The sequence below is a fragment of the Equus caballus genome, chromosome 16, assembly GCF_041296265.1.
Source record: "Equus caballus isolate H_3958 breed thoroughbred chromosome 16, TB-T2T, whole genome shotgun sequence".
Taxonomy (NCBI): Eukaryota; Metazoa; Chordata; class Mammalia; order Perissodactyla; family Equidae; genus Equus; species Equus caballus.
The window spans coordinates 18,008,083-18,036,031 of NC_091699.1; the positions used below are offsets into that span (position 1 = coordinate 18,008,083).

General features: G+C 47.4%; 1 protein-coding gene across 2 annotated transcripts; it reads right to left on the minus strand.

Annotated features, from left to right (window-relative positions):
* On the minus strand, nt 1-27,783 carry TATDN2 (TatD DNase domain containing 2). 2 transcript variants are annotated; one of them, XR_011427181.1, is made up of 9 exons: nt 27,397-27,768; nt 26,850-27,263; nt 16,884-17,378; nt 8,535-9,422; nt 4,281-4,408; nt 2,706-2,889; nt 2,407-2,504; nt 2,107-2,282; nt 1-1,954 (listed from the first exon to the last, which is right to left on the minus strand). XR_011427181.1 is itself a non-coding variant. In XM_001493683.5 (8 exons), the coding sequence occupies exons 2-7, from the start codon at nt 27,255-27,257 to the stop codon at nt 2,142-2,144; spliced, it is 2,244 nt and encodes a 747-aa protein (XP_001493733.1). In that variant the 5' UTR covers nt 27,258-27,263; nt 27,397-27,783; the 3' UTR covers nt 1-1,954; nt 2,107-2,141. The 2 variants fall into 2 exon arrangements, 1 of the variants encoding a protein (XP_001493733.1); XM_001493683.5 differs by lacking the exon at nt 2,407-2,504 and having other exon boundaries at nt 27,397-27,783.
* Between the last annotated feature and the right edge of the window lie 166 nt (nt 27,784-27,949).

Here is a 27,949-nt window from a genome sequence, read left to right on the forward strand (position 1 = left end):
TTGGCTGAAGATCCATCACTTTATTTTCAGAAAGAGATGGCCGGGGGGGATACAGAGGCATTCCAGCAGCACAGCAAAAACAATCATGTCAGCCATCCAAAAACTGAATCAAAGCCATGCCGGCCAGCTTCCATGCCCACACAGGTGTCACTGTGTACCAGCAAAGACAGGATACTCCCAAATCCTCGAGGAAAGTCTATAGCACCTTGTGCTTTACCTTGGCAGGGAGTCCACACAGGCTCAGAGACATCCGCTGTCACCGCTTTCAATCCTCTAACAGGACTAGCTGGTTTCCCGAAGAGGCAGTATTGACTTGTAGGGCTTGTTGTGAAGGAGATGGATATGCTGATGTTCACCTGGGTGTCAATAAAGCACCCTGAAATACTCAGCAGTCCCCCAAATCTTCCAAGCAGGAGAACTAGGCCCAATTCCCCACACTGGCAAACTTGAGGCACAAACAGCTGATCCATGGAAGGTCGACAGTGAATCAAGGCCTCCTTCCCAGGCCAACGACTTGTGTGCCAGGGCAAGACGGAAGTATCAGATACGACACGTTCAGTGCACTCCCTCTTACTTTACAAGGCTCAAGTGGGCCTTCCAAAAACACCTAGAGGACTCCAGCCTGAGTGACGGATTATACACCTTAAGCTGCTGGCCTCCAAGAAACAGACAAGGGACTCAGGGTGGCCTTCTCACCGTGGGAGGTTGGGGTAAAGGACCCTTTTGGACAAAGTCCGGTGTCCTCACACTTGACCCTTGACCACTGTAACCTTCCAGGGCCGGTAATGAATACACCTTTACAAGGCACCAGCAGGGAGCAAACACTCAGAACTTGAGATGACCCAGCTGCTCGAAAGTCAAAGAAGAGGCTCTCACCTCCAGCATGGAGCAAGGACAGAGAGGAGGCAAAGGCAAAGGAGAGCCCAGGAAGGGGAGAAATGTATAGACACCAGGCCTGCTTCTCCTGCAGAGGCAAGAGAACATGGCTGAGCAGCCCCAGCAGAGCTTCAGAGAATTAAATTGCTTACCTCTAAACCTAGATGGGAGCAAACAAGGGGCGGTTATATAGGATCAAACGGGAGGAGTATTTTTGGTCCAGTGCTCCAGAAGGGGGCAAAAATGGAGCAAAGGGCGGCTAGGACCCGCTGACAGCAGACTAGAGGTAGCTTCTGCTGCACCCTGGACCTTTATCAGTTTAACACACCCAAGCTGCAGCCCTGGGGGCATCAGGAAGTGGGAACACTTTTTTTGGGGTCCTCTTCCTCAAGAAGCCTCTACCTTGACTCCCCAAATCTGTCTGGATCGCCATCTGCCAGGACTTTCCCTGGTCAGCGAACACCCCTCTGACCCTCCGTGTTGATGGCAGTGGAACCAGTGAGACCAGCAGCTGAGGTCCTTTCGCCTGTGCCAACGCAGAGCTGATGCAGCAACAGTGACAGCCACACTGCAGAGTTATCCAGGGAAGGAAGGGGGATGACTCCATGGGTTGCAGGAAAATAAACTTCTGAGGCAGGTCTCCAGTGACTGTCCCACAGAGGAGCTTTCCCACTTGGGAGTTCATTTTTAGCACTGAGAACCAGGAACGAAGTTACACGCCCACATGTACTCAGACAGTAGGAAGGGACTTTATTCACAGACTGGTCAAAAACACAGGCTGCAGAAAACAGGGATGTGGACTGGCAAACCTGTTGCACCCTTCCATCAGCCGCTTTCTTCTTCACTGACTGCCCTGGAGCTCTGTGGCCAAGAGGCAAAACCCACCCCTTGTCCGCCTCTACTGTGCGCCCCTCCCCCTGCCCCCCCACCAGCCGGAAGTAGAAGCCTTATGATGAGGTTTCAAGGAAAACATCCTGCCTGGTTTTCTCCACTCCAATGGGCTCTCCAAACACATCCTTGACCCGGGACACAGGCAGAGTTCAAACCCAGCCTATGTTCTGTCAGGCTGCTGGTCGTCCTGGAGGGTTGGGAAGAGAAGAGGAAGAAAGTTCCAAACCAAGTTCGCTTAAGACAAGTCAGGCTTAATGCTCACCCTGTATTTACCTTCTCTATATTAAGAAAATGCAGCAAAAGACATTTTTAAAAAACATATAATGTGAATTTTCTGACCTTTTCTGGGAGACTCCTGATGGCACCCTCTCTGATTAAAGGTTGTAGAGGCGACTGGTGTTCTCACGCAGAGTGGCCAAAGTATGGGAGAGTGGCTGATCTTTGACCCTGGCAATCTCTCGGACTGTATGCAAAGCCAGGCCTGGGTGGGCATACTGGCAGACGCTTCTGGGAACCTGGAAGACATCAAGCATTCAGGACATCACTGAGCCTTCTGTGCATAGCCACTAGTCAGAACTCCCTCCCCGGCCCTTCCCCGGCAAGGACCTCTTTGGGGCTGCCCTGTAGAGACCCCTTTACCTGCGGGTGCAGGAAGAGTCCTAGTCATGGGGGGCTCTGGGTGAGCAGGGTCCCACGCTTCCTTGGACTACCCTCTACAGGGTAGGGCTTTGCACTGCCTGGAAGAGAGTGGTTACCCTTCAGCTTCTCAGCCCCCTAGACTTTTGGTTCTGCAGAGAAACAATGAGGAGACATCTACACAGCCAAGGGTGGGACCTGGAAGTCACTGGGGCTCTGGCCCTGCCATCCTTGTAGGGGACACCGCCCACCTCCCCACCCTCTCTCCTCAGTGCCTCAACTCAGCCTGAAGACACCCCCACCTGTCGAGGCAAGAAGTAGGGCGCGTCAGTTTCCACGATGATCCTCTCCAGCGGGATCTGCTTCAGGGCCTCCCGGGCCTCCCAGGCAGAGGAGTACGTCAGCACCGCCGTGAAGCCCACAGACATGTTGGGGAAGTGCTCCAGCAGGGGCTCGATGACCGGGTAGCTGCCGGTGAAGCAGTGCCTGGAGGAGGAGAAGTCCGGATCAGGGCGCTCTCAGGCCCCTCGCAGCAGCCCCCACGCCCCTCTAGACATACTAGCCCTTTTAAATTATTTTCTGTGGATAAATCCCCAGAAACGGAAAGGCTGCAACCAAAGGAAGGGCTCCACAATAACCACAGACCTGGTAAGACCCACGATGGCTCTTGGTGAGTGCTGCTCACCCATCAACCCCCAACACTCAGAAGACTACACAGCCACTTGAAACGGTCACCAGGAGGAACACACAGCAACAAGACACGGATACGGTACTTATAACACAGAAAGGGAAGCAGAATTAAAAACTGTGGCCCCTTTAAGATTATGACCACAATAGGTAAAAATTATGTCCATGTAGTTAAATGAACCGGAAGGAAACAAAAAAGAAAAATACTAGACAGCGGGACTTCAGGTGAATTTTTTCTCTTAATCTGATAGCTGTTCATGTTCTTAGTGCACATGCGTTGTAAACCGATCTGAAACTGAGCGCTTCCTCCAGCCACAACACTTCATTAAGCCATCTTAGCCTAGATTTAGGAAATCTTACACATTAGATTTCCTTTAAAGTCAGCTCAGAATCAAACCCACCCACCCAGAAGGGCCTGGAGACTGTGCTTCCTCTCTGGGGTGAGCTCCCCAGTCACAGGTCAGATCCTCTGATCTGAAAGGCTGCACCCACTTCTGCTACCTGTCAAGACCTGGACTGGGCTCTAGACTCCTTGTTTTTTCAGTTAACTCATCTCACTCACCTTGAAAGAGCCAGCCAGGCGACACCTTCTGACCCAGTTCTAGCCAGGCTAAGCTAACGGCCCCTCTCCTCCGGCTCCCACAGCTCCTCCCGGGTGCTCCTGAGCCAGGCCAAGGCCCAAGACAGGCACATGGAAGGAGATCAGAATTCAAACCGAACTGAAGACCCTCCAGATAGCACTCAGATAAAACACACCCCAAACTTTAATGGGGGGATGTGGGCTTTCAAATTCAAAAAGGAAGAAAATTTCTTTTTAGGTGCCCTGGAACGTTCTCTGTGCGCTAAGTCACCGGAGTGCCAGCAAGCTCTCCCAGGATTAAGAGTCCTCACCCTGAGAACCGAGACTCCATTTCAGCTTGCCTCCTGGGACAGGAGGCACCAAAGCCCCTTCTCGCTCACTGGGGATTTAGGGTATTAGCTCAGACCATATGAAGTTGCCGTTTTATAAGTAAAAAATGGTCGAATATCAGAAATTTCATATGGTTCAATCTAATACCTAATATTTAGAAAAGATACTACACAAAGACACAACATTATCAATGTTCTCCCGAGTTTTCCTTTTTCCAGCTATGTCCAGGACAGAGGGAAGTGTTCATTTCATTTGCCCGCTGAACTGCTCGCCTTCTAACCTATGGATCTTGTAGTCTGAGGGCACAAATTTTTTCATGATGCTCAGCAGATCTTCGTCAGCTTCTCGGCAGTGGATCACCAAGGGCTTCTTCAGAGACACGGCCAGCTGCAGCTGTCTCTCAAACACCTGGAAGAAGACAAAGTGACACGCCAATGGACTGGGGCCACTGCAGAAGTCCGTCACCTCCAGAGCATCCAGTCCAATGGGCACCCCCACTGTTTCTAATTCTGTATTCTTAGACTATATAATGCGTCACAGCTAACGCTTACTGAGTGCTTATGACAGAGCCAGGCAGTGTAATCCTCACAAGCACCCTGAGGGAGTACTGCTGCCGGCCCATCGTGCAGTCGGAGAAACTGAGGGCCCGAGTGAGGTCAAGGAACTTGCAGCTGGGAAGCACAGTGCTACGATTCAAATCTGGCAGTCCACACAGCAACTACTACACAATGCTTGTCTGGGGGCCAGGGGCAGGGCAGGGCCCGGAACGTAGAGTACAAGTTAAATGTCCTTCCCTTCATTGCCCCCCTCTACTCCCACTCCCAAGAGGTACCCACCTTCCCACCTCTTCCTATGCAAAGGGGTGCACACACACCCCTGCACAATGCCTGGTGCTCAGAAGGTGCTCAAATTTTTGTGGAAAGAACAAATATTATATATATTTTCTGTAACTTGCTGTCTTTACTCAACCAAAATCAGATATCCTTCTAGGTGAAGACCTACACATGTACTACATTCTTTTTCTTTCTTTCTTTCTTTCTTTTTTTCTAACTCTAGCCACTTCTAAATCTTCATTAGTAAAATACACATGTTGCTAATAATTTAAATGAAAAAAGTAGGGCTAGAACTCATTCTTTTCTCTAACAAGTTCAGGTTTAGAACAAAAACAAAAGTACTAATCCATTATAAACAAATTACTTCATCTTAAACTTAATGTTTCCATGAGTGGTTTTTTCAACCGTGGAACATAATTCATCTTTGCATTTTTAACATCAAACCATAAGATGCTCTTGGTGACCTGAGACAGGCGATCCTCACCTGAGAGTGACATTTTCACTTCTAACGCTCATGCTACCTCCTCGCAAGATAGCAGTCCTGTGCCAATGCCAATTCTGACAGAACTCTTGTTTAACCCGTGTTTTCAACTAAAGGAAAATTACCCTAGGAACCAGAATCAGAATTCTTGCCAGGGGCTTTAAAGACAGTCTACAGCTGGCTCGACCCCCTGTCTAACACACCTGCCCTCCTTGGACCCCACGGAGGCAGGAGATTGCAAGAGAGTCTAATTCCAACATTTAATTCCTGCTTCTAAAAAAGAATTCCTTAGGGTAGTTAAATCATGATAGCCTTAAGGTGGACTATTACACAGCTGTTTAAAAGCATATTTTTCAAAGTGTACTTAATGAAACAGGAATATTTTCACCAGTGGAAAAAAACATTCAAAACTATTACTTTCTTTTTTTAAATTTCCTTAATTTCTTTTTTAAAAAGCATGTATATAAAACACAAATTTCCTTAATTCTATGACAGGACAAGCCACCAAGTGTCCCTTGTAATTCTCCAAGGGACAGTAACATTAAAAATACAATATTTTGTAAAACACATCCAAACTTCAAAAATGTTAAGATGGAAGAAGAATTCGCTGGAAGCAGCGGCTAGGTTAGGGCTATCCAGAGCACCTGCCCTCCCCAGGAACCCAGCAGGAAAAGAACAGAGTGAATGAAGTGCAGACCATTATGCACCCAGCAGAAGCTTGCTTCCCGGATGCATTATTTCCAGGGACTCCAGAGTTAACCAGTCTCTCCAGGGGGTGGCCCAGGAGGCTCTTGCATGCTCATTACCTCAATAATTAATTCCAGTCAAACACAAAGAGAGGCAGAAGTAGCCTGGTTCAACTAGCCCAGGTGGGGAAGGACAGTCCATCTCCCTGGCTTTCGAACCCCAGATACCAAGAGATTCTGATAATACACTGGTCGATGTGAGCGACTCACACACGAACTACCCAGGACTCTTAGGAGTTAAACAGTAAGTTCAATGGTTAAACCCATGAACACACAGATCAGCAAGGAGAAGGCTAACAGTGGTTTGCTCTGGGTGGCAAGATAATTACTGATTTTTCCGCCCAATTCTTTTGCTTTTCTCTATTTTGCAATCCTTCCAGAAAATATGCGGTAACAGAACCCGAGCTCTCTCTCGGAACAAGCCAGAGCCGGCACTCAATCATTTGACCAGATACGGTCCTTCCACAGGCTCTTCTTCCCTTCGCGAGATAAAATGTTCCGCAGGACACATCCACACCTGCCAGCCACTCTGCTCTTAGGCAAATGCGCCTCGGCGCAGCTGTCCGCCCAGCGCGGCCACCGGCCACCACCTCTTCTCCGCAGGCTACCACCACTTCTCGTTTGGGTGCTAAAGTTTAGATTTACAAGAACGTGGCAGCTGCTCTCTCCGTCCAGGCGAGGAGTCTCCGGTGTTCTACAGAAATATTGTCTTCCCCCCTGCTATGTGCCCTCCCCCTGCCAGCAATTTATTTCCTCTGAAGCGTCATTTTCCCATCTATCTGAGTTCCATCTCACCAAGCCAAATCACGCCCGCAAGATTTTATCACCGTGTGCCATCACAAGTTCAGTCTGTTGTGCAGCAGGGCCCACCCACCTCTAACTGCAGATCTGATACCATAACGATCAGAAAGGAAAGGAAAAAGGAAACAACCAAAAAGGAAAAAGTCACTGTGAAATACCTAGCTACCTCCTGGCACAGAACGGGCATTCCACAGCACCAGCTCTACAGAGAATCCGTGGCGCCCTCCGTCCAGTCGCCCCAGGAGACACATTCCGGAACTGTCCCCTTTCCACACCACGCCTGCCCTGTGCCATGGAAACCAGCTGGCAAGGCAGAATAAATATTTGTTTCACTTTCTTAAAAACCTATTTCTTTCCATGTCTTCAGATTTAGCTATTTTTCCATTCACTTCTGGCTAACAAATCACCACCCCAAGCTAGAAATTCCAAGTGTCCTAGTCCTGATAGTGGAAAGGAAGTCTGCACAGGCAAGAGGCTGTCTGAATGTGCAGGACAAACCTAATTCTGAACAGAAACACTCCTTCTACCAGAAACTCTCTAGACCCAGCTGAAAACTGAAAACACCCACCAAACGACATCCCACTTGCTTGTCTGAGTGCAGACCCCCAAGTGGAAACCACCGTGCTCTGGATTTAGCAAGCTTGACAGGTCCTAGCAAACTCATCTGAAAGGTCGGAACAGCCGAGCTTGTTTCTTGAGTAAATTAACGGTCAAGCTTCGCATGCTTATGGCCTGTCTTGGACAGCTGTATTCAAATTGGAATCTGTACCTCCTATAAATCTGGAGTCGCCTGCTCCAGCAGAAGAGCACTGATACCTTTGAACTTTCTCTTTTTGGTCAAAGGAAAAATAAGAAACCACTGGCTCTGAAAGATTCCTTGTCTTAAACATTCATACAGTTAACCACAGATGCAAGTGTCAATGGGGCACAGCATCAGTGTACTGTGGAGGCTGACCCAGCTGAGTGGGGGACAGCACCAAAAGGGTAAGCTGGTGTGCCCGGCTCTGCCCAGGCTGGAATCCACGCAGCTGCTCACCAAGACCTGGAGCATACCGGCCATGCAGATCCAGACCTAACAGGTGCACACAGGAGGACAGCATACAAGAAATTCAACCTGGCACCATGGACAGTGATGGAGTGGGAGGGTCTTTCTCCTTGTCCTGCTCCTTCCCAAATCAGAAACTTCCACTGAAATGCCACAACTACTCTTACACTGCCAGATCTCCAGGCTCAAAAAATATGGGGAGGGAAAAATATTAAGATGGTAAGAGTTGTTATCTCTGGTGGAATGGAAAATTATCTTCGTTACACATTTTTGTATTTTCTAAACATTCTACAATGGGCATACTTAACTTTAAAATCAGAATAAAAATAAATTGGTTAATCAAAAACAAAATTTGTTGCTTCCCAAGAAGGAAGGAAGACAAATGTTTTGACATTCATATCATTAGCCATAAGAAGTCACACAGTACGCCCCTCTCCCACATAATAAAACTGAAAGGGATACAGCTTGTGAAGCATGGGACAAACAACCTCTAGCTGGTCTGGATAAGAGCAACTGAATTTTTACAGATTCTAAAGTCTTCAGTTCCAAAAGTAGAGAAACCCGCATTGTGAGGTTTCAACAACTAAGAGGAATTAAAACCATAAGAAAGTAAAGAGAAGCTCATTACCTTGTGCTGCTCGGGCACAGGCGTGGTGCACTTGTGAGAGTAATCCAGGCCCATCTCCCCGAATGCCACAGCTTTGGGGTGCCTTAAGGCTTGCAAAAGATTTCTTTCTTGAACATCACTGTAGTAACGTGCAAAATGAGGGTGACAGCCAAAGGCCCCCCAAACCAGATCCTCTTTCAACAGCTCCTCCCACAGGCAGTCTGTCAGAGTCCGAGGATCGCAGAAGTCAGAGATGCAGCCCTGAAATTCCTTAGGGAAGGAGCTGCTATAAATTTTTCTGAACTTGGTAAAGGTCCCTTTGAAAGACAACTTGGAATAGAGCATGTCCAAGTGACAATGGGTATCGATGAAACCCTCCTCTGGGCTGGGCTCCCGATGGCTCCTTGGCAGGGAGCTAGACCCATGTCCTCCACAAGGACGCAGTGGCGTCTCCTCCTGGAATGTCCGTCTCTCCTTCAGCTCTTCTTCTTCCGAGCTTCTGGAGAAGCGCGATGAACGCGAATTCTGGGATCTGCCCTCCTCTGTGGCCACCAAGTCTCGGGAGGCGTTGTGGGAGCTCACTGTGGAGTTGGGAGGATAATCACTCAGGAGGCCCCGGCTGCCCCTCCCAGCCTGCGATGTGTCATTGCCGCTGCCGCTGCCCACAGAGGGGTAGCTGGAAGGCTTGGGACTGCTGGTCCAATAGCTGGCATAGTCACACCAAGGACTACTGTACAAATGAGCCGGGTACATGACATAGTCAGTGGGGAAGGCAGAAGGCTCTGGAACTGCTGGGAGTTTCAACGAGACAGGCTCCTCCTGAGAGAATCTGACTGTGGGGATCTCGTCTACATCGGACCAGTCACTTCCTGAAGAGGTGTGCTCTAGCACCACCTCCCTTTCTTTAGGCTGCAGAAAGGAAAAGAGGACAGGGTGACCCTTCCTATGTAAAGACGGCCTCCCACACTCAGTCGTCTGTGGAACGGAAGCCCTGGCTGTTTTTTCTGGCCGTGGTGAAGGCTTTGCATTGGCCCACTGGCTCACTTTGCACCTGGTTTCCTTATAATTTCCAGAAAGGTTACAGCTATGAACAGTCATATCAGGTTCAGGGAACAACTTGTGACCATGGTCTTACAAGGCTGTCCCTAAAGGGGATGCTACGCCCGCCCGCCCTTTCCAGTGAGCCCTCACGAGAAAAACTGCTCCCTAAAACACACTGTGTATTTGGGATTTTCGAGAAAAGCAGGGCCCAGCATCTCATTGCTGACATGTCTCTAATACATTCAAAATGTAAAACAACACAATTGTGGCAGTTTTAAGATATGTTCACAAATTCTTTGACACTACGTCCCGTTGAAAGGTGGAATCTGTGACCCCACCCCTTGAATCTGGCCAACCTAGTCACTTACTTGTACCCAAGAGAACGAAGAAGTGATACTGTGCAACTTCCAAGGCTAGGTCAGAACAGCCTTACAGCTTCCTCTGGTTCTCTCAGCTTGCTCCTCTGGGGGAAGCCAACCACCAAATATAAGAAGTCAGACCACCCCAGACGCCAGGCTGGAGAGGCCACGTGTAGGTGCCAGCAGCAACTACCCAACGTGTGAGTGAACATCCTGGACATGCAGGCTTGCTGAGCTTTCAGACTGCAGCCTCCCAACATCTACTGGAAACACATGAGACCCCCAGGCAGGACCTGCCCAGTCGGGACCTTTCTGAATTCCTGACTCATAAAATTGAGAGAAAACAGAACAGCTATTTTATGCCACTAGGCAGCAACAGTAACCAGAACCACCTACACATCGTGTTAAATCGATGTAGCCCTGCTGGAACCTCAGTTCCACATGGTCAGGAACTTTTCTTTTCCTCACCAATGTCTCCCAAACACCGAGAATGATGCCAGGCACATACCACGTGCTCATAAATGTTGGAATTAATTTCCAGAATAAATGATGCAATGGTTCCTGAACTTATTAGCTCCATATCAGAACCACTAGAGCGCCTTTGAAAAACAGCTTTTTAAGGCCCACTCCACCCTGAGGTATTATAACTCGGTAGGTCCAGAGTGGGGCCAGGGAATCTGTATTTAATTCTCCATATAATTTTGATACAGATCAGGTTTAAGAATACAGTAAACACAGAGACTTCAACTCATGAAAAAAAACAAACTGTGCTTAAGTGCCCTTGTTTCGTCTGGTTAACGAAGCCATTTGGTCGACCAGCACCAGATGACTTGACCCAGAGACCCTACAGAGCTCTTTTCTTAATATTTTTATAAGCAAACACAATTCATACAACATAACAAAAAACTCACTATGAAAGAGCATTATGGATATAATGATTACCTCCTTAAAATGAAACAAAAAATTTCTGTTTCTATTGCTTATACTAATGTTCCACACCTCTGTCAACATTCCAAAAGGAAACAAATACTGGTAACAAAAATTCCAATGAATGATAAATTTCCCATTTGACACTTTCCCCACTGTAGACTTTTCCTAATACTGCTCCCTTCCTGAATAACAGAAATATCCAAGCAAGAGCCTTTTCTAAAATGCAATACAACTTCAATTGCAGCACATTTAAAATTTAATCTGAAGCCCTGAAGCTGGGTAATGGGGACCTGGGGCACTCGTTACACTAGTCTGTTTACTTTGAATATGTCTGAAACTTCCCATAGAACGTTTTTTAGAAGTTAATTTCAGGGGGCAGGCCTGGTGGCCGAGTCACGGTGAAGTTCACACGCTCTGCTTCAGCGGCCCAGGGATTCACTGGTGTGGATCCTGGGTGGACCTGGCGCTGCTCATCAAGCCATGCTGAGGTGGCGTCCCACAAAGAAGAACTAGAAAGACCTACAACCAGGATACACAACTGTGCTCTGGGGGGCTTTGGAGAGGGAAAAAAACAAAAAACGAGGATGATTGGGAACAGATGTTAGCTCAGGGCCAATCTTGGGGGAAAAAAAAAAAAAGCAATACTTCCTTCAAAAGAGCAGCTGAACATTAAAACAAAAGTTAATCTCAGGGCCAGCCGGGTGGCGCAACAGTTAAGTTCGTACATTCCTCTTCGGCAGCCCAGGGTTCGCAGGTTCAGGTCCCGGGTGTGGACATGGCACCACTTGGCAAGCCATGCTGTGGCAGGTGTCCCACACATAGAGGAAGATGGGCATGGATGTTAGCTCAGGGCCAGTCTTCCTCAGCAAAAAGAGGAGGATTGGCAGCAGATGTAGCTCAGGGCTAATCTTCCTCAAAAAAAAAAAAAAGAAAAAGATGTACTCTCTTTTATTTGAGGAAGACAAATGACCCCAAACAGACCTCAACCAAGCTAATTTTGGATGCTTACAGAGGTTCCCTAAATTCATTTTTTAAAACAGGAGGGGAGAGAAGAAGCAAAGAAATGTAACAGATTTAATATTTATTCCTGGGGACATGACCTCACAGTTCTGTGTGGATGTCAATTTTAAGAAACTTGTTTTAAAGATCACTTTTGGGTTGTTTTTTTTTAAAGATTTTATTTTTTCCTGTTTCTCCCCAAAGCCCCCCAGTACATAGCTGTATATTCTTCGTTGTGGGTCCTTCTAGTTGTGGCATGTGGGACGCTGCCTCAGCATGGTTTGATGAGCAGTGCCATGTCCGCGCCCAGGATTCGAACCAACGAAACACTGGGCAGGCGGAGCACATGAACTTAACCACTCGGCCATGGGGCCAGCCCCGGGTTTTTTTGAAGATCACTTTTCTTTCAGTGGTTATGCATAAAGATACACTGAAAAAATACTCAAGAAACTTATAAGGTGGTATCCAGGTGAAGGAACAGAGCAAGGCAGGGTCAGACTGGAAAGCTACTTTTCACTAAATACCTCTTATTTTTAATTTTTGAACCATCAAAATATGTTTACTCAAAAAGCAATCTAAAAAATAAGTGAAGGTGGTTACATTGTGGCAATCCCAAAAATACACCTCTAGAAAAAATGAACAAACTGACTGAATGTGATGGGAACAGCTATTTGCAACCTGGGATAAAATTTCCAGGGACAGAATCACACAAAGATTCAGAAAGTGCTACATCTTGAGAGCAAAATCTCAGCCGCAGGAAGCTACAAAAGACGCTGTTTTTTACAACAAATAATTTATAGCTCAGGGGCAAGGGGAGCAATCTAGAGACTGAGAGAGAACCTATTTAGAAATTGCATCTTACGGCTCTTATTTGGGTCCTGTTTCAAGTTAAAACAATCACGAAACAAACAGGGAAATTCAATCACTGACTGGCTAGTCGACATTAAGGATTTTGTGTCTATGAGATAATAAAATCGTAGTTATATTTGGGTTTTTTCCTAAAGATCTTATATTTTTTAGAGATACACACTGAAATATTTCTGGATGAAATGATTTGTTAGCTGGGATTTGCTTCAAAATTCATGGAGAGAAAAGAGAAACAGAGACAAAACAAGACAAGACTGGCAGTGAGGCAGAAATTGTTGAAGATGAGTGATGGGTAAGTGGGTAATTTTCATAAATGTTTTAAAATGTCCATAATAAAAAGTTAAAATAAAAATAACAAAAATTGGAATAGAAATCCAACTCAGATGGAAGGGCAGATGATGTCCGCTGGCTGCTTCTCAAACTTCTCTACCATCCAGGGGTATTTCTTAAAAAACACCAATTCCCAGGTGCCAGCTCAGACCTGAGTCACTCTCTCATTCTTATCAAGAGGGAAATCAGGAAATCACATTACACGACTCAAAAAGTAACTCTAGTGACAACAAAGCCCATGTCAAAGACACACTGAAAAGGCTTAATAAAATTATTTAATAAAATGTGCAAGTGGGAAAAAATGGCAGAGCAGGGGGAAAAAAAGTGATTTCAAAAATGCACATGTAACTGGAAATTACCATAAACATACCATATCATACCATAAACAGACTTAGGATTATGTTATCTACGTCCTTGAAAGGCTTATATACAAGAGGGCCAACAAAAGGTTTTTGGATTTTCTTTCTGGGAAAATGGAAGATTACCTATATTCAAGATTGCCTAGGTTGACACCCATGGTAAAACTGAAAGTTACATTTATTGAGGGCCTACTATATACCAGGCACTGAACAAAGTGTTTTCATGTATTAATTGAAGGTTCAGGAAACTGAGACCCACAAGCCAAATCCAACGCACTGCCTGTTGTTGTAAGTACAGTTTTACTGGGACACAGGCCCACTTACTCAATACTGTCTACAGAGGCTTCCATGCTACCACAGGAGAGCTGGACAGCTGCAACAGTGCCTATGGCCCACTAAGCCTGAAATGTTATCTGACTCTTTCTAGAACAGGTTAGCTGATCTCTCTCTGAGTTTAACCGTGATAACATTTGAAGAACCATGCCTTTTTACCAGAGGAAGAAACTGGGGCTCCAAGAGGCTAAGTGACTTTCTCATGATCATAGTTCAGGTGGCAGAGCCAGGATTTGAACCCAAACTGTCTGATCTCAACTCTCATGTGCTTACCTACTATATCATGCTGCCTCCAAACCTACAACTGACAGAGACAATCTGAACATCCAGTCTCACAAACAGGAGTTCAGGTATAGAGGTTTGGAAAGTTTGTCCATACGACAGAATTCTAGGTAGCCAAACAGGATGGTGATCCACGCTAGACAGGAAACACGGCCATTAAATATTGAAGGGGCAACGTAGGTTACAAAACATATGTTCTTGGGATTTCCAACTAAATATAGCACACGTAGTTTCTGTCCTTCCTGTCAAAAAACCTTTTGAAAATTATAGGAAATGGACTTGAAAAAGCATAAACCTACACAGAGAAAGTATACAGAATAAACAGCAAAGCAAATTAAATAAAAATTAGATGCCAGAGAGCAGACAGATGAATAGTTATTGGATAAGCAGATCACAGACGGCCAAACCTAAGGCTACAGTGAGAAAAACCCAAAAACAGGCTGAATCACACTAAAGGACCCCAGAAAGACTCAGGAATTGGAAGTTCCAGACCTCTTAAAAAGAAGGTGAAGTTGGTGATGAAAATAGAAGACTGAGCTGGAAGTCTGCGAAGTCAGATGCCAGACCCCTGCTCCCACCCTGTGCAGACGGGTCTGCCCCTCCCCCCCAGCAAGAGACTAAGGTTCACACTTGGAAAAGTTGAACCAGGGAGCCTGTGGAATAATCAGGGACACACAGTCGAGGGTGAGGGACCATCACATGTTGGACAGTGAGAGCCCAGGCACCTCCTTCAATCTGACTCCCAGAACACTGGCGGCCACGTGTGTGCCTCCTAGGCAGAGGAGTGGAGGGTTTCTCCCAGGGGACATGGAGCAGCCTCTGAGGATCGAGCTACAGACCCCGATGGGGAGCAGAATCAGCCAAAGGCAGCGCCCTTTGCTAACCCTAGCAGTTGATCGGCCCATCCACCACTCAGAACTTCCAATCTGCTTTCTAATGCTTCACCTTTAAATACAGACAGACAGCCAAGACATCTGAGGAGAGCCCGACCACAAATGATAGAGACCAAAATGTTCAGGGGAAAAAGCAAAAAAAGAATCAGAAGGAAACTCAGAGAAAGCAGTGCAGAAAGCAGAAGAAAACTTCAAAACAAACCTATATAATTAATATTCTCAGAGAAAAAAGAGAAGGTATTGTAAGCTCAAAACAAGAAGTGGATGTTCTAAGAAAGGAATACTCAAAACCCTAAACCAGGGTTCTTAGAAATTAAGTACGTCAAAAATGAAAAAAAGTACCTATCATTACACACACTTATCTTAATTACTCATAAAGAAAGCAGAGATGAAAAGAAACAGGGAAAAAAAGAATCTTAAAGAAACAATTAAGGGAGGTACACTTTCAAGTAAAAAATGGGACAGATTACTTATTTTGACAGTATTGAGGAATATTTTATGGCACAAGCAGTTTGGGGATAAATTAGAGACAGGTACAGAGAAAACTAAAGAAAAAAAACAAGCGCTCTCAAGCTTTGTGGAAAATATGTCTTCTCCTTCATGTGAACAGAATACTAAGTTGAGAGTGTTTTTCTCTCAGGACCTTGACGAAATTCTCCCCTTGTCCTCTGGCTTCTATCACTGTTGTTGAGAAGTCTGTCCTCAGTCTTCTGTAATGATGAATTCCAAGGAAAATAAACTTTTACAAGAAAGAAAATGTAATGAGTAGGGCTGGCCCCGTGGCCGAGTGGTTAAGTTCACACACTCCACTTCAGCAGCCCAAGGTTTCACTGGTTCAGATCCTAAGCATGGACATGGCACTGCTCGTCAGGCCATGCTGAGGTGGCGTCCCACACAGCAGAGCCAGAAGGACCTACAACTAGAAGATACAACTATGTACTGGGGGGGCTTTGGAGAGAAGAGTAAGGCAAAAAAAAAAAGATTGGCAACAGATGCTGGCTTAGGCGCCAATCTTTTAAAAGAAAAAATGTAATGAGTATACCAGGTGACTCAGCTCTGAACATGGTGATGATAAATCTTAAACAGATTTAGTCAAAAACTGCATTACAACGACACAGGGAGCTGCAGGAAGAATATGTTTATGGGTGTGGGTCCTGCCAAAGCAAGTGAAGAGAACTAAATTCTCATCTTCCTGAGTAGGAAGTCCACAGATGTCTAAAATTGAAAAATCAATACACGGCAAAATTACTTAGAAATATGGAGGTAGTACCAGAAGAAAGGGCTGAAAGAGATAAAGGGGCTGCCTCTGAGGCACAATTATAAGCTATGTTAAAAACGGCTAGTTTCCCTCCAAGATCACTGTCTCCTTCTATAGCAGAAGTTGATCTGGGTGGAAGTCTGCCCAGATGGAAGTTAATCTTCCAGACTCTCTTGCAGCTAGGTTTCGGCCAGGTTTCTAGATTCTTGTCGACAGATACGAGCAGATACGATGTGGACAGCTTCTGAGCCAAGCTCTTAAAAGGGAGGGAATACACTTTCCTCTCCTCTTCCTGCTGGCTGGAGTGTCAATGTCACGTACTCTGAGCCCCATCAGAGTAGCCATCTCAGACCACAAGATGGACACTGTGTTGAGGGGCAGCAGAGCATCAAGACAGAAGGCATCAGGGTCCCTGACACTGTGGAGCCATCCTCCTTAAGCCAAACTTCTATTTCCTTTAAGCCACTGTTATTTTGGCCTTTGTTATGGCAATCAAATCCATATCCTAAAAACATAATTCCCCCCCCAAAAAAGAGCAGTGAATTGAGGTTTCTTAACTCTGAAAGATATGTTAGAAGAGAACCATCAACCTGTCTCCTTGAGTCCTGGGTAAGTAAAGTACTGCTTTGTATGAGTACCACTTAGGATCAAATGAGAAAGACCAAATACATTTAATCAAGAAAACTAAAAACCCCATGCCTGGCATGAGCTTGACTCACCTTTTGGCTTTCTAAATGAGAGTCAGAGTCATCCAAAAACTCTAGGGGTGGAGAGCGCTTGTCAATGACTGTCCTTCGGTCCCCAAGTGGCTCCTCAGTGGGGTTCTCCTGAGGGTCTATCACCACTCTCCTGTCGCGGAAGCTGCTCCCCTCCAGCACAGGCTTTTCCTCCTCCGCTCTGACGTCTGGGGCTGACTCCCTCTCTTTCTGAGGAGCAGACACACTGACACTCCTGGCTGGTCCTTCTCCACAGCTGGGACGCTCTCCGGGGCCTGGTTTTGCCCTAGTGGCAGCCTCTCCCTTCCTTTTTGGCATCGACTTTCCCAGAATGCCCTGGATAGCCTTCAGGTAGATCACGGTAGAGCCTTGGTCTCGAAGTCTATCCCTCTTCCTTTTCTGGACCTTGTTAGGTTCCTCAGTCACCTCATTCTGACCCTCAGCTTCAGCTGCAAATTCAGAGTTCATGGAATTACGAGAACTATCTTTGGAATCAACCTGGAAGAAAAACCAGAGATTATGAAAGGCTGATTTCATACACAAAGCATGTAGCAAATGAGAAATCAGCAGTGGTTCCACCACTCAAAGGGAAAGTAACAGTGGCCATGGCAAAGATTCTCTCTGGGTGGTGGTTTCCATCCCAGCCACTGAGATGTGCCACTGTAAAAGGGACTGAGTTGCTGCCATCTCTTATATTTACTTTCTTGTGCTTATCAGATAATATCCTCAGCCTGCACTGGGAAGGAATGAGCAGAGATCAACAGTCCAGTAACACAGGACTGCAAGCTCCACGAGAGCAAGGATTACCACATGCTTCAGAACACACACAAAACAAAAGCTCAAAATTTTAGCACTGGAAGGGGCCCTAAAAGCCAGCTAACCCACTCTCACAAATTGACAGTCAAGGAAACCCCAGGGCCCAGGAGGAGCAGACCCCAATCTCCTGAGTCCTGAGGGCAGTGTGCTTCCCGCTACACCCCAGCGTCCTTGAAGTTCTCTGCAAACTCTTTGCCCAAATCAAAACCTTGGTGTTGGAAGGTGCCTTGTTTCCCAGAGACCCACACCAGGGTCAATCAAGAGACTCTAATCACCCCTGACTCTGACCCTCCTCACAGGTACAGGTGAGGTCTCAGCCCCTTTCCTCTTTTCCCCCCGCACCCACTCACTGCAGAGTCCATAGGGAAGAAGCTAGACTATTTGTTCACAATGTTAATTTGCTGTGAAACTCAGATCCAGTCTAACCCCAGCCTGGTGTGAGAATGCTCCATAAACCCTCCCCTAGAACCATCCCCAAAGCAGTGAAGGCCAAAGCTCCCCAGCTGTGACCTGCATTTACCATCACCCCAACGCATCCCACAGCCCCCACAGCTTGCACTTCTAATTCATGAGTACTAAACTCCTCTCAAACGTACGTAGACTTAGAGAAAGGAACTCCACACTAAGCTTGCTAATCCTTTGCCTCCACTGAGGACAAGGAGAGTCAACCCAAGAGACATCCATCAATAAGGCAGTGGTTAAATAAAGTAAAAAGACGTACTACCCAACTTTTAAAGGGAACAAGGGAGCTCTGACGGCCATGCTATATAGTAAGAGTAAAAGCAAGTAGCCAACTGACAAGCACAGTGTAATCTCACCTGGGAAAAGACAAAAATGCTTTACATGCATGCGTTCACAGATGAAGTCTAAAAGACAAAATGTTTCTAATGGAACAGACACAGTGGCTTTGGAGATTAAGGGGAAAGAGGAATCAGGACCAGAGCTCTTATTTCATAAGCTTTTCATATTATTTGAATTTTTTTTCCTGAGAAGCACATAATGTTTGCTAAAGAAAAATCACCAAACCTTTGGAAATATGTAAACCTAGGTGGTAGTACAGGCATAATATTTTTTCCTAGAAGCCCTCAGATTGTTGGCAGCTATTGACTTTGGGAAGACAGACAGGACAGGTGGCTTACACTCTCACTTTGAACCTCTCTGAATTTTCTAACATGTTAGATATTTTAAAATAATATCTAGAGGGATTATCTGAGAAAGAAGATTTGGGCTATTTTTGTTTTCTTTATACCTTTATATATTTAAGAAAAATCTAACAAATGTTAAAAATAAACTTGAAGGCTCCCGGACCTGCCCTACGGGAGACAGCCACAACTTCCCAGCCCACTTCTCCCCTGCTCACTTCTCCACCACCACCCACCTGCCATCCCGGGCCCATCACACCTTCTCATACCCTGTCATCCGCATGTCTTACTTCCTCCACTTGCGATAGCTTTGCCTCAGCCTCACTTCATGCTTGAGAAACTCCTAGTCGTCCTTTAAGGCCCCACATCCCTCCTTTGACTTCTCCACCTCTGCCAGTGGGACCAGCTGCCCCTTTGCTCGTCCACTGCCCAGGCCAGGTGTCAGACAACATGGGAAGGTGAGGTCTACAGCAAACTGAGCAGCCCCTGCACCTTCCGAAGGGCCACAGCTCCTCACCGCAAGCCAACTGCTGCCACTTGGGGGTACAGACCCAGAGTCAGAGATTCTGGTTTCCACGTAAAACAAGAAATCTCAAATGTAATGCGTTTTTCATCCAGTCAGCAAGCATTTGTTGACCACTCACCATGGGACAGCAGGTACTATTCTGGATGTGGGAGTTTAGCATTCAATAAAACAGACAAAACTGCCTGCTTCCTGGACCTCATTCTCTAGTTGACGAGGGAAAGAAAAAACCAGAGGAAAGGTAATATATATGTTAGAGTGAAAAGTGCCAGGGAGAAAAATAAACCAGGGAAGGGAGCAGAACGTGGGGAGGCAGAGGGGATCACTCAAGTCTTCTGAGTTCAGGGTAGAGGTTAGGACTGGAGGCATAGTATTTTTAGTGTTAACTTTCCAAAATTTTAAATACTGAGAGGACCAAGCAGGCCACACTCATTGTTTGGACCACCAGTTTGCCAACCCTGGTAGAGAAGACCAGGATTGTCCTTGCAGGAGAAAAAAAGGTCAGGAATGTAAAAGCATCACTTATATTTTCATACGGACTTACAATTTACAGAGCAGCCACAGTGTCATCCCTCTTTTACCGAGAAGGGAAACTGCCACACAGCCTCTAAGTGGCAGGATTCAAACTCAAGTTCCCCTTAACATCCTAGAAATCAAGGGAGAATAGTGAAAATATGAAAGTTGAAAACAGTATCAAAGGCTGAGATGTCAAAGACCATGAGGACCTAAGACGGATCCAGGTCACGGAGGAAGAGTTCCGACAGCGGATGGGAGGCTACAGAAGCAAAGATTAGGCAGAAAGTGCAAGAGAAGACAAACCACCTGGCTTCAAAAAGGAGAGATGCAGTTTTTCCTGGCAGTACTGTTGGGGAACTGTGCATCTCTAAAGGCAGAAGGGAAAGATCAAGTGGAGATGTCACTCCAGCTCTCACCACCGCCAGCCGGAACAATTTCAACGGTTCCTAACCAGCTCCCCGCCTACTCCCTCCCATCCTTTCTCGACAGTGTGCCAGGAGGCATTCTAAACTCTGGTAATGTCATGCCTCTGCTTAAACCCTTCAATGGCTCTGCATTTGCCTACAGAATACATCCCAAACTCCTGTGCATGACATCAGAAGCCCTTCCCAGGCTGGCCCCAACCTTCCTTTCCAGCATCACCTCCCACCTTTCTCCATACACCCAGGTGTCCGGGGAATGGAAAAAGGCGCTGGAGAAGTGGGAAAAAAGGGCCCTCCAGAACCAGCAGTATTTATTTATTTATTTATTTATTTATTTATTTTTTGCAGTTTTCAAAGCTTTTTTTTTTTATTCAGTTATTGATAGGTTACAATCTTGTGAAATTTCAATTGTACATTAATGTTTGTCAGTTATGTTGTAGGTGCACCACTTCACCCTTTGTGCCCACCCCCACCCCACCTTTCCCCTGGTATCCACTAAACTGTTCTTAGTCCATAATTTTAAATTCCTCATATGAGTGGAGTCATATACAGATTATCTTTCTCTCGCTGGCTTATTTCACTTAATTCTCTCAAGGTCTCTTAATTCACATAATTCTCTCAAGGTCCATCCATGTTATTGCAAATGGAATGATTTTGTTCTGTTTTGCAGCTGAGTAGTATTCCATTGTATATATGTACCACATCTTCCTTATCCATTCGTCTGTTGCTGGACACTTAGGCTGCTTCCACGTCTTGGCTATTGTAAACAGTGCTGCAATAAACATTGGGGTGCATAAGACTTTTGGGATTGCTGACTTCAAGCTCTTTGGATAAATACCCAGTAGTGGGATGGCTGGATCGTATGGTAGTTCTATTTTTAATTTTTTGAGGAATCTCCATACTGTTTTCCATAGTGGCTGCACCAGTTTGCATTCCCACCAGCAGTGTATGAGGGTTCCTTTTTCTCCGCAACCTCTCCAACATTTGTTGCTATTAGTTTTAGATATTCTTGTCATTCTAACGGGTGTAAGGTGATATCTTAGTGTAGTTTTGATTTGCATTTCCCTGATGATCAGCGATGATAAGCATCTTTTCATGTGCCTATTGGCCATCAGTATATCTTCCTTGGAGAAATGTCTGTTCATGTCTCCAGCCCATTTTTTGATTGGGTTGTTTGATGTATTGTTGTTGAGTTGCAAGAGTTCTTTATATATTATGGATATTAAGCCTTTGTCAGATATATGACTTGCAAATATTTTTTCCCAGTTAGTGGGTTGTTTTTTTGTTTCAATCCTGTTTTCATTTGCCTTGAAGAAGCTCTTTCATCTGATGAAGTCCCATTTGTTTATTCTTTCTATTGTTTCCCTTCTCTGAGAAGGCATGGTGTCCGATAAGATCCTTTTAATACTGATGTCAAAGAGTGTACTGCCTACATTTTCTTCCAGAAGACTTATGGTTTCAGGTCTCACCTTTAGGTCTTTAATCCATTTTGAGTTTATTTTGGTGAATGGTGAAAAAGAATGGTCAATTTTCATTGTTTTACATGTGGCTTTCCAGTTTTCCCAGCACCATTTGTTGAAAAGACTTTCTTTTCTCCATTGTATGCCCTCAGCTCCTTTGTCAAAGATAAGCTGTGCATAAATGTGTGGTTTTATTTCTGGGCTTTCAATTCTGTTCCATTGATCTGTGCACCTGTTTTTGTACCAGTACCATGCTGGAACCAGCAGTATTTCTTAACACTTTTTGTACACATATTACTCCTGTTGCCTGAACTGTCCTTTCCTCCTCCTTGTCCATCAGGAAAACTCAAATGACACCTCTTCTGTGAGGACTTTCCCCCATGGTTAGACGCAAAGTATTTCAAATATCCTTGTTCCGACACTCCACGCACTGCACGGTGATGAACAATTTTTCCATGTGTCGACCACGGCCTTCTTCTTTGCAGGTCCAGCCCCTCGCACAGACCCCTATCCAAGCTGGACATCTGCTGAGTGAGGAGGCAGGAATCGGGATGACACGTGACAGCTCTGCCGCCCGAGAGCTGGGACACACAGTGGTTTCTGGTGTCTGGGCTGTGTCCCCCTGCAGAGCTCCTCAAGTGGAGGATCCTGCCCTCTTCATCTCCCCACCCTTCACATCTCACTCCGGGCCAGGACAGAGCAGGCGCTCAGAGGGCAGGCAGCAGCAGAAGGAACCCTGGCCTTGAAGACAGACTGATCTGGACAAGCTGTGTGGCCCTGGTCAAGTTCTTTAACCTTTCCGAGTCTCATTTTCCTAGCGCCCAAACATAGCAGGTGCTCCAATGTTTATTAATCGCTATGTAAACATTCGCTAACAGATATGAAAAACACTACTACCTACTTCCCGAGACTCTGAAGCTTATGGGAGGGCCTACAGGTCAAATATTGAGAATCACATATCATCAACTATGTTACAGCATAAAGGCTCAAATTTTCCCTTTCATTCTTCCTTCCCTAAATTAAATGCAGAAATTTACACATCATACTGAAAACTGAATAGAAGGTAGGTGAAGAGGCTCATACTAGACACATTTAACCTTTTCTATGGAGTACAAGATCATCAGCTACCACTAGAATTTGAGAAAACCTCTCAGACAACTGTCCTCAAGGTAACAGGGAACAAACAATGAGCTGACCAGCAGGAACCTCTAGCGATTGCAACGTGCCCAGACTAGCTATGGTCTGCATGTGTCCCCCTAAGATCCCTACGTTGAGATCTGACCCCAAGGTGATGGTACTGGGTGGGTCCTTCGGGAAGTGATGAGGTCATAAAAGTGGAGCCCTTATGAACAGGATTAGTGCCACTACAGAAGAGGCCCCAAGAAGTCCCTTGCCTGCTTCTGCCATGTGAGGACACAGAGACATCTGCAGCCCAGAAGAGGGCTCTCACCCAACCCTGCTGGCACCCTGATCTCAGACTTCCGGCCTCCAGAACCGTGAGAAATAAGTTTCTGCCGTTTCTAAGCAGCCCAGTCTGTGCCATTTTGTTACAGCAGCCAGAACAGACTAAGACAAACGTCTTCCCCTCGGAATATTTTGTGACCTGGCCCAGAGACCTCTGTGCTGAGGCTGGGGGGCACCACACACAAAACCAAGCGTGTACCCTCAAAGCTGACAGAGCAAATGCAGAAGAGCAGGTGGATGGGTGTGTAGAGGGTAGGAGAGTGGTGGGGGACCTCTGAAGGACCGAGGGAGAGAGCATGCTGACTTGGGAGTGCCCCTCAACTGTGCCCGCTGACAGGACTTAGGACTTAGACAAACAAGTTCACACACGACTGCAAAGCAAGAAGGGCAGAGGTGCACACTGAGGGCAAGGCAAGAGAACAAAGCACTGTGCCTTGTTCTCAGACTAACTGATACGCTCTGGGGAGGGCCCTTCGCAGCACTAGAGATGGACGGTTAGGATCACCAAGAGCAACATCCTCCTAGTCTATCCTCACTCAACACCAGTGATCTTTCAAAAATGCAAATCTGCCTTCCCTGTGTATAGAAGCCTGCACAAACTCTCTAATGGCTTAGACTCTTCCAAGCCTTTCTCTAAGAGTGTGCCAGGAGGCGTTCTAAACTCTGGTTATGTCACACCTCTGCTTAAAACCCTTCAATGGCTCTGCATTTGCCTACGGAATGCATCCCAAACTCCTGAGCATGACATCGGAAGCCCTTCCCAGGCTGGCCCCCAACCTTCCCTTCCAGCATCACCTCCCACCTTTCTCCATCCAAATTCCCTCAGCTAACAAAACCCCGCTGCTATCTGCCCCTACCTAGCTCTCCAGCCTCCATTCTGGGCTCTCTGCTCCACCATGCCACATTGTGAGGTAGTCTTGTGACGTCCTCGGCCCTCCCACCAGACTGTGTGCTCCCTAGAAGCCATCGCATGGCTCCACAACCCAACAGCTGGATTCACACGCAATAACCCTCCAGTGCTCACTGACTGAAAGCAAGGCACTGCTGGGACCCCAAGGCTTCTGAGACTGGACCAGACTACAGTGATCCCCAGTTAACCGTTAAATGGATTTTTGCAAAACAAGGCCCCTTAGGCCTAAATGAAAGAAAGGCAGGCCCAGGACAGGACTAGACCCACTGGATCAGAGGCCACACCCTCAAAGCTTGAGTTCCTGGTCTGCCGCACAGCCTGAGCCAGGAAGGCAGCACACCTGAAACACTAAGCAAGATTCATTTCCTGCCCCTTCTGTTTGTTCTGTTTTTGAGGAAGATTAGCCCTGAGCTAACATCTACTGCCAATCCTCCTCTTTTTTGCTGAGGAAGACTGGCCCTGAGCTAACACCCACGCCCATCTTCCTCTACTTTATATGTGGGACGCCTACCACAGCATGGCTTGACAAGCCGTGCCAAGTCTGCATCCGGGATCTGAACCAGTGAGCTCTGGGCTGCTGAAGCAGAACGTGGGAACTTAAGCACTGCACCACCCGGCTGGCCCCCTTGTCCCTTCTGATACCAGGCTTCACTCTGTCTGTAATCGCCATGGAAGTTAAATGTAATCAATTGATATTATTTTATACTGTATCCAAATCCACTGAAATTGTAGCAAGAAGGATTAATGACAAGAGTAAATCATATGAGCAAAGCCCCACATTTACCTGATTTACATCTGAGTCATATTCAGTATTCTTATGCCAAAGACAAAGCTTTTCAACTCACCATTAAATTAAAAAAAAACAATCCGTGTGCCCATGCAAGGGTTCTAGCTGTGAGGTCCACATGGAAAACACCCGGAGCACTTCTCCAAAGGGTCCCCAGGACAAACAGCCAAATACAGCCCCATTTCTCAGTTCTACCTAAGACACCACTGAGCCAGGGCTTAAAGACAAACTCACTTTCCTTAGGGCCTGTGTTTATTGCTTTTGTAAAATAACTTTATGTAGGGGCAGCCCATCTCACCCAAATAAGACCCTTCCTCCTCTCCCCACATGCAGAACTTCGCACCTTTTAAGGCCCAGAGCTCCAGCATCTAGAATGCAAACTCCAAGAGGGCAGTGATCTCTGCTGTGTTACCGGAGGACCCCAGGCAAGTACAACACTGCCTGGCACAGACTGCCCTCAGTAAACACTGTTCAAAACCCGACTCATGAGTGGACGAAGCTCACACAGGATGGCCGGGTCACCAGCTAGTGCCTGCGCTCCTCTCTCTAATGGGGAAACAGCAGACTACAAGAGACTCAACTGTATTTGCTTCTGTTTCCAACAGCCTCATGCTCTACTTTCCCTTACACAAAAAAGATGGGGGAAAAAAATTTTTTTTAAAGGGAGACTTAGTTCTTTTTTTTTTTAAAGGTATGATTTTTGGTGAGGCAGACTGGCCCTGAGCTAACGTTTGTTGCCAATCTTCCTCTTTTTTTTTTCTCCCCAAAGCCCCACTACATAGTTGTATATCCTAGCTGTAGGTCCTTCTAGTTGTTTTATGTGGGATGCTGCCACAGCACGGCTTGATGAGCAGTGCACAGGTCCATGCCCAGGATCCGAACCAGTGAACCCTGGGCCACTGAAATGCAGCCCGTGAACTTAACCACTTTGCCACTGGGCCAGCCCCAAGCTAGGAAAATTTTACTAATCCTTTTCTTTAAAAAGTGAATATAAAATGAACGAGTGGCTGGAATGTACCTCTGTTAAGCACGCCTGCATCTGCTCCCAAATACTTATGAAACCCTTCCGTGTGTTTCCATTGGGTAATTAAATGTCCACCCTCCAAAACAAACCCTGCCCCACAAAGCAAAACCCCCACATGCTGGAAACCATAACTCTAGTGAAAAGCCACAGCAAGAACCAAACTCTTTTTTTTTTTTAAAGATTGGCATCTGAGCTAACAAGTGTTGCCAATCTTCTTTTTCTTTTTTTTCCTGCTTTATCTCCTCAAACCCCCCGTACATAGTTGTATATCTTAGTTGCAGGCCCTTCTAGTTGTGGGATGTGGGACGGCGCTTCAACATGGCCTGACCAGCGGTGCCACGTCCGCGCCCAGGATCTGATGGGCCGCCGCAGGGGAGCACGCAAACCCAACCACTCAGCCACAGAGCTGGCCCCAAGAACCAAATTCTTATTCTTGGCTCTACAATTCAAAGTGGCTTGAAGTGCAAGGGCACAATTCCCTAAATTTACAACCAAAACAGACAGACACAGCTTCTGTGTCTCTGAGCATGCAGCCCACCCTCTACTGCAGAGATTCTCCAACCCGCCTGCACGTTGCAATGACCTGAGGCACATTCAGGAACCCGGAAGCCCAGACCACACCCAGCCCAACCACATCAGGCTGGGAGGCAGGCACAAGCATTTTAAACCTTTCCAAGCAGTGCCAAAGTGCGGCCAAGTCTGAAAACTACCTCGCTGCGGAACTTCAGGACACCCCTGGCCAACCGCTTGGTTTCCCAGGTTTGTGAAGATCCCTTAGGAAGACCCCAGCGATCTTACAGCACATGATTTTTTTAGCCTCCGTCCACCAAAATCCCCATCCCCAACCAACATCGCAAGCCACGTGGAAGGGGCTTCACTGGGTGGGAAGCGTTGCAGCCACCTACCTTAAGGCTGCAGGCTCCCTCCTCTAGAGAAGCCATCTCTTCTAGCGAGGGGTTGGCAGGGCCCAGACGGGACTCCCTGGACGAAAGGAACCCCTGTGCGCTCCGACTCAGGCAGCCTCTGGAGGCAGCCCCGCCCACACCTGGGCCAGACGACTGGGAAGAGGAGGAGGAGGAATTCCTGTGGCGGGATGAGCCCCGGGACAGCCGCAGCGTGCAGGCCACATCGTCGTCCTCCTGGGCTTTCAGGCGCTTGGGGCTGCTGGCCCCTCCTGACCGCGACGCAGAGCTGCGAGCGGGCCGGCTGGAGGGGGCCACATGGCCGGGCTCCCGGGGGCGGCTGCGCTTGCGGGGACACCCTCCCGAAGTGCTACTCCAGTGGTACTTGACCTTGCGCCGCTCCGACGCCATGGGCACCTGCAAGGTAAAGAGGGCCCGGATTCCACCACCACTCCTCCTGGCTGCCCGTCCTCAGACCCCCGCTACCCCGGGCCCCCTGGGCGGGGACGGGCGAGCCAGAAGGTCAGAGCCAGGGGCTGGCCTCACTGACCTTTCCCCCTTCTTTCCACTGCCCATCACAGTTCTCAAGGTTTCAGAGATGCCAAAGCGCTTCGACTGTTTGCGATCCCAAAGCGCTTCGGAGAAGTCCCAACGACCCCAGTGGGTCTGCCAAGGGCTTCGGTCCGGCTTTCACGCCCACAGCGCGCTTCCGCGATCACCGAGCACAGCGCTCCTTCCGAGATGTCAAAGGGCTTCCGGGACTACGAAGCGCTTCCATCGAGTGTGCAACACAAAACCCTTCCGAGACGCCAGAGCGCTCCGAGGGACCGCGCGGCGCCTCACGGGCCGCACATGGCGGCCGCAAGCCAGGGCCGCACCGGCGCGCCGCCCGGCTGCTCCCGCGGCCCCGCCGCCCCGCCCCGGCCGGAAGGGGCCCGAGTCGCCCCTCAGGGCGCGCCCGCCCAGCCGCCGCTGCCGCCGCGGCCCGGATGGCGGCTCCGCCCCCCCCGCGGCCCGGCCGCCCGCTCGCCGCCCGCCCCAGTCCCGCAGCCCTGGCCCGGCCTCCGCCCGAACTCCGACCACACTGGCCTCCGCCGCGCCCG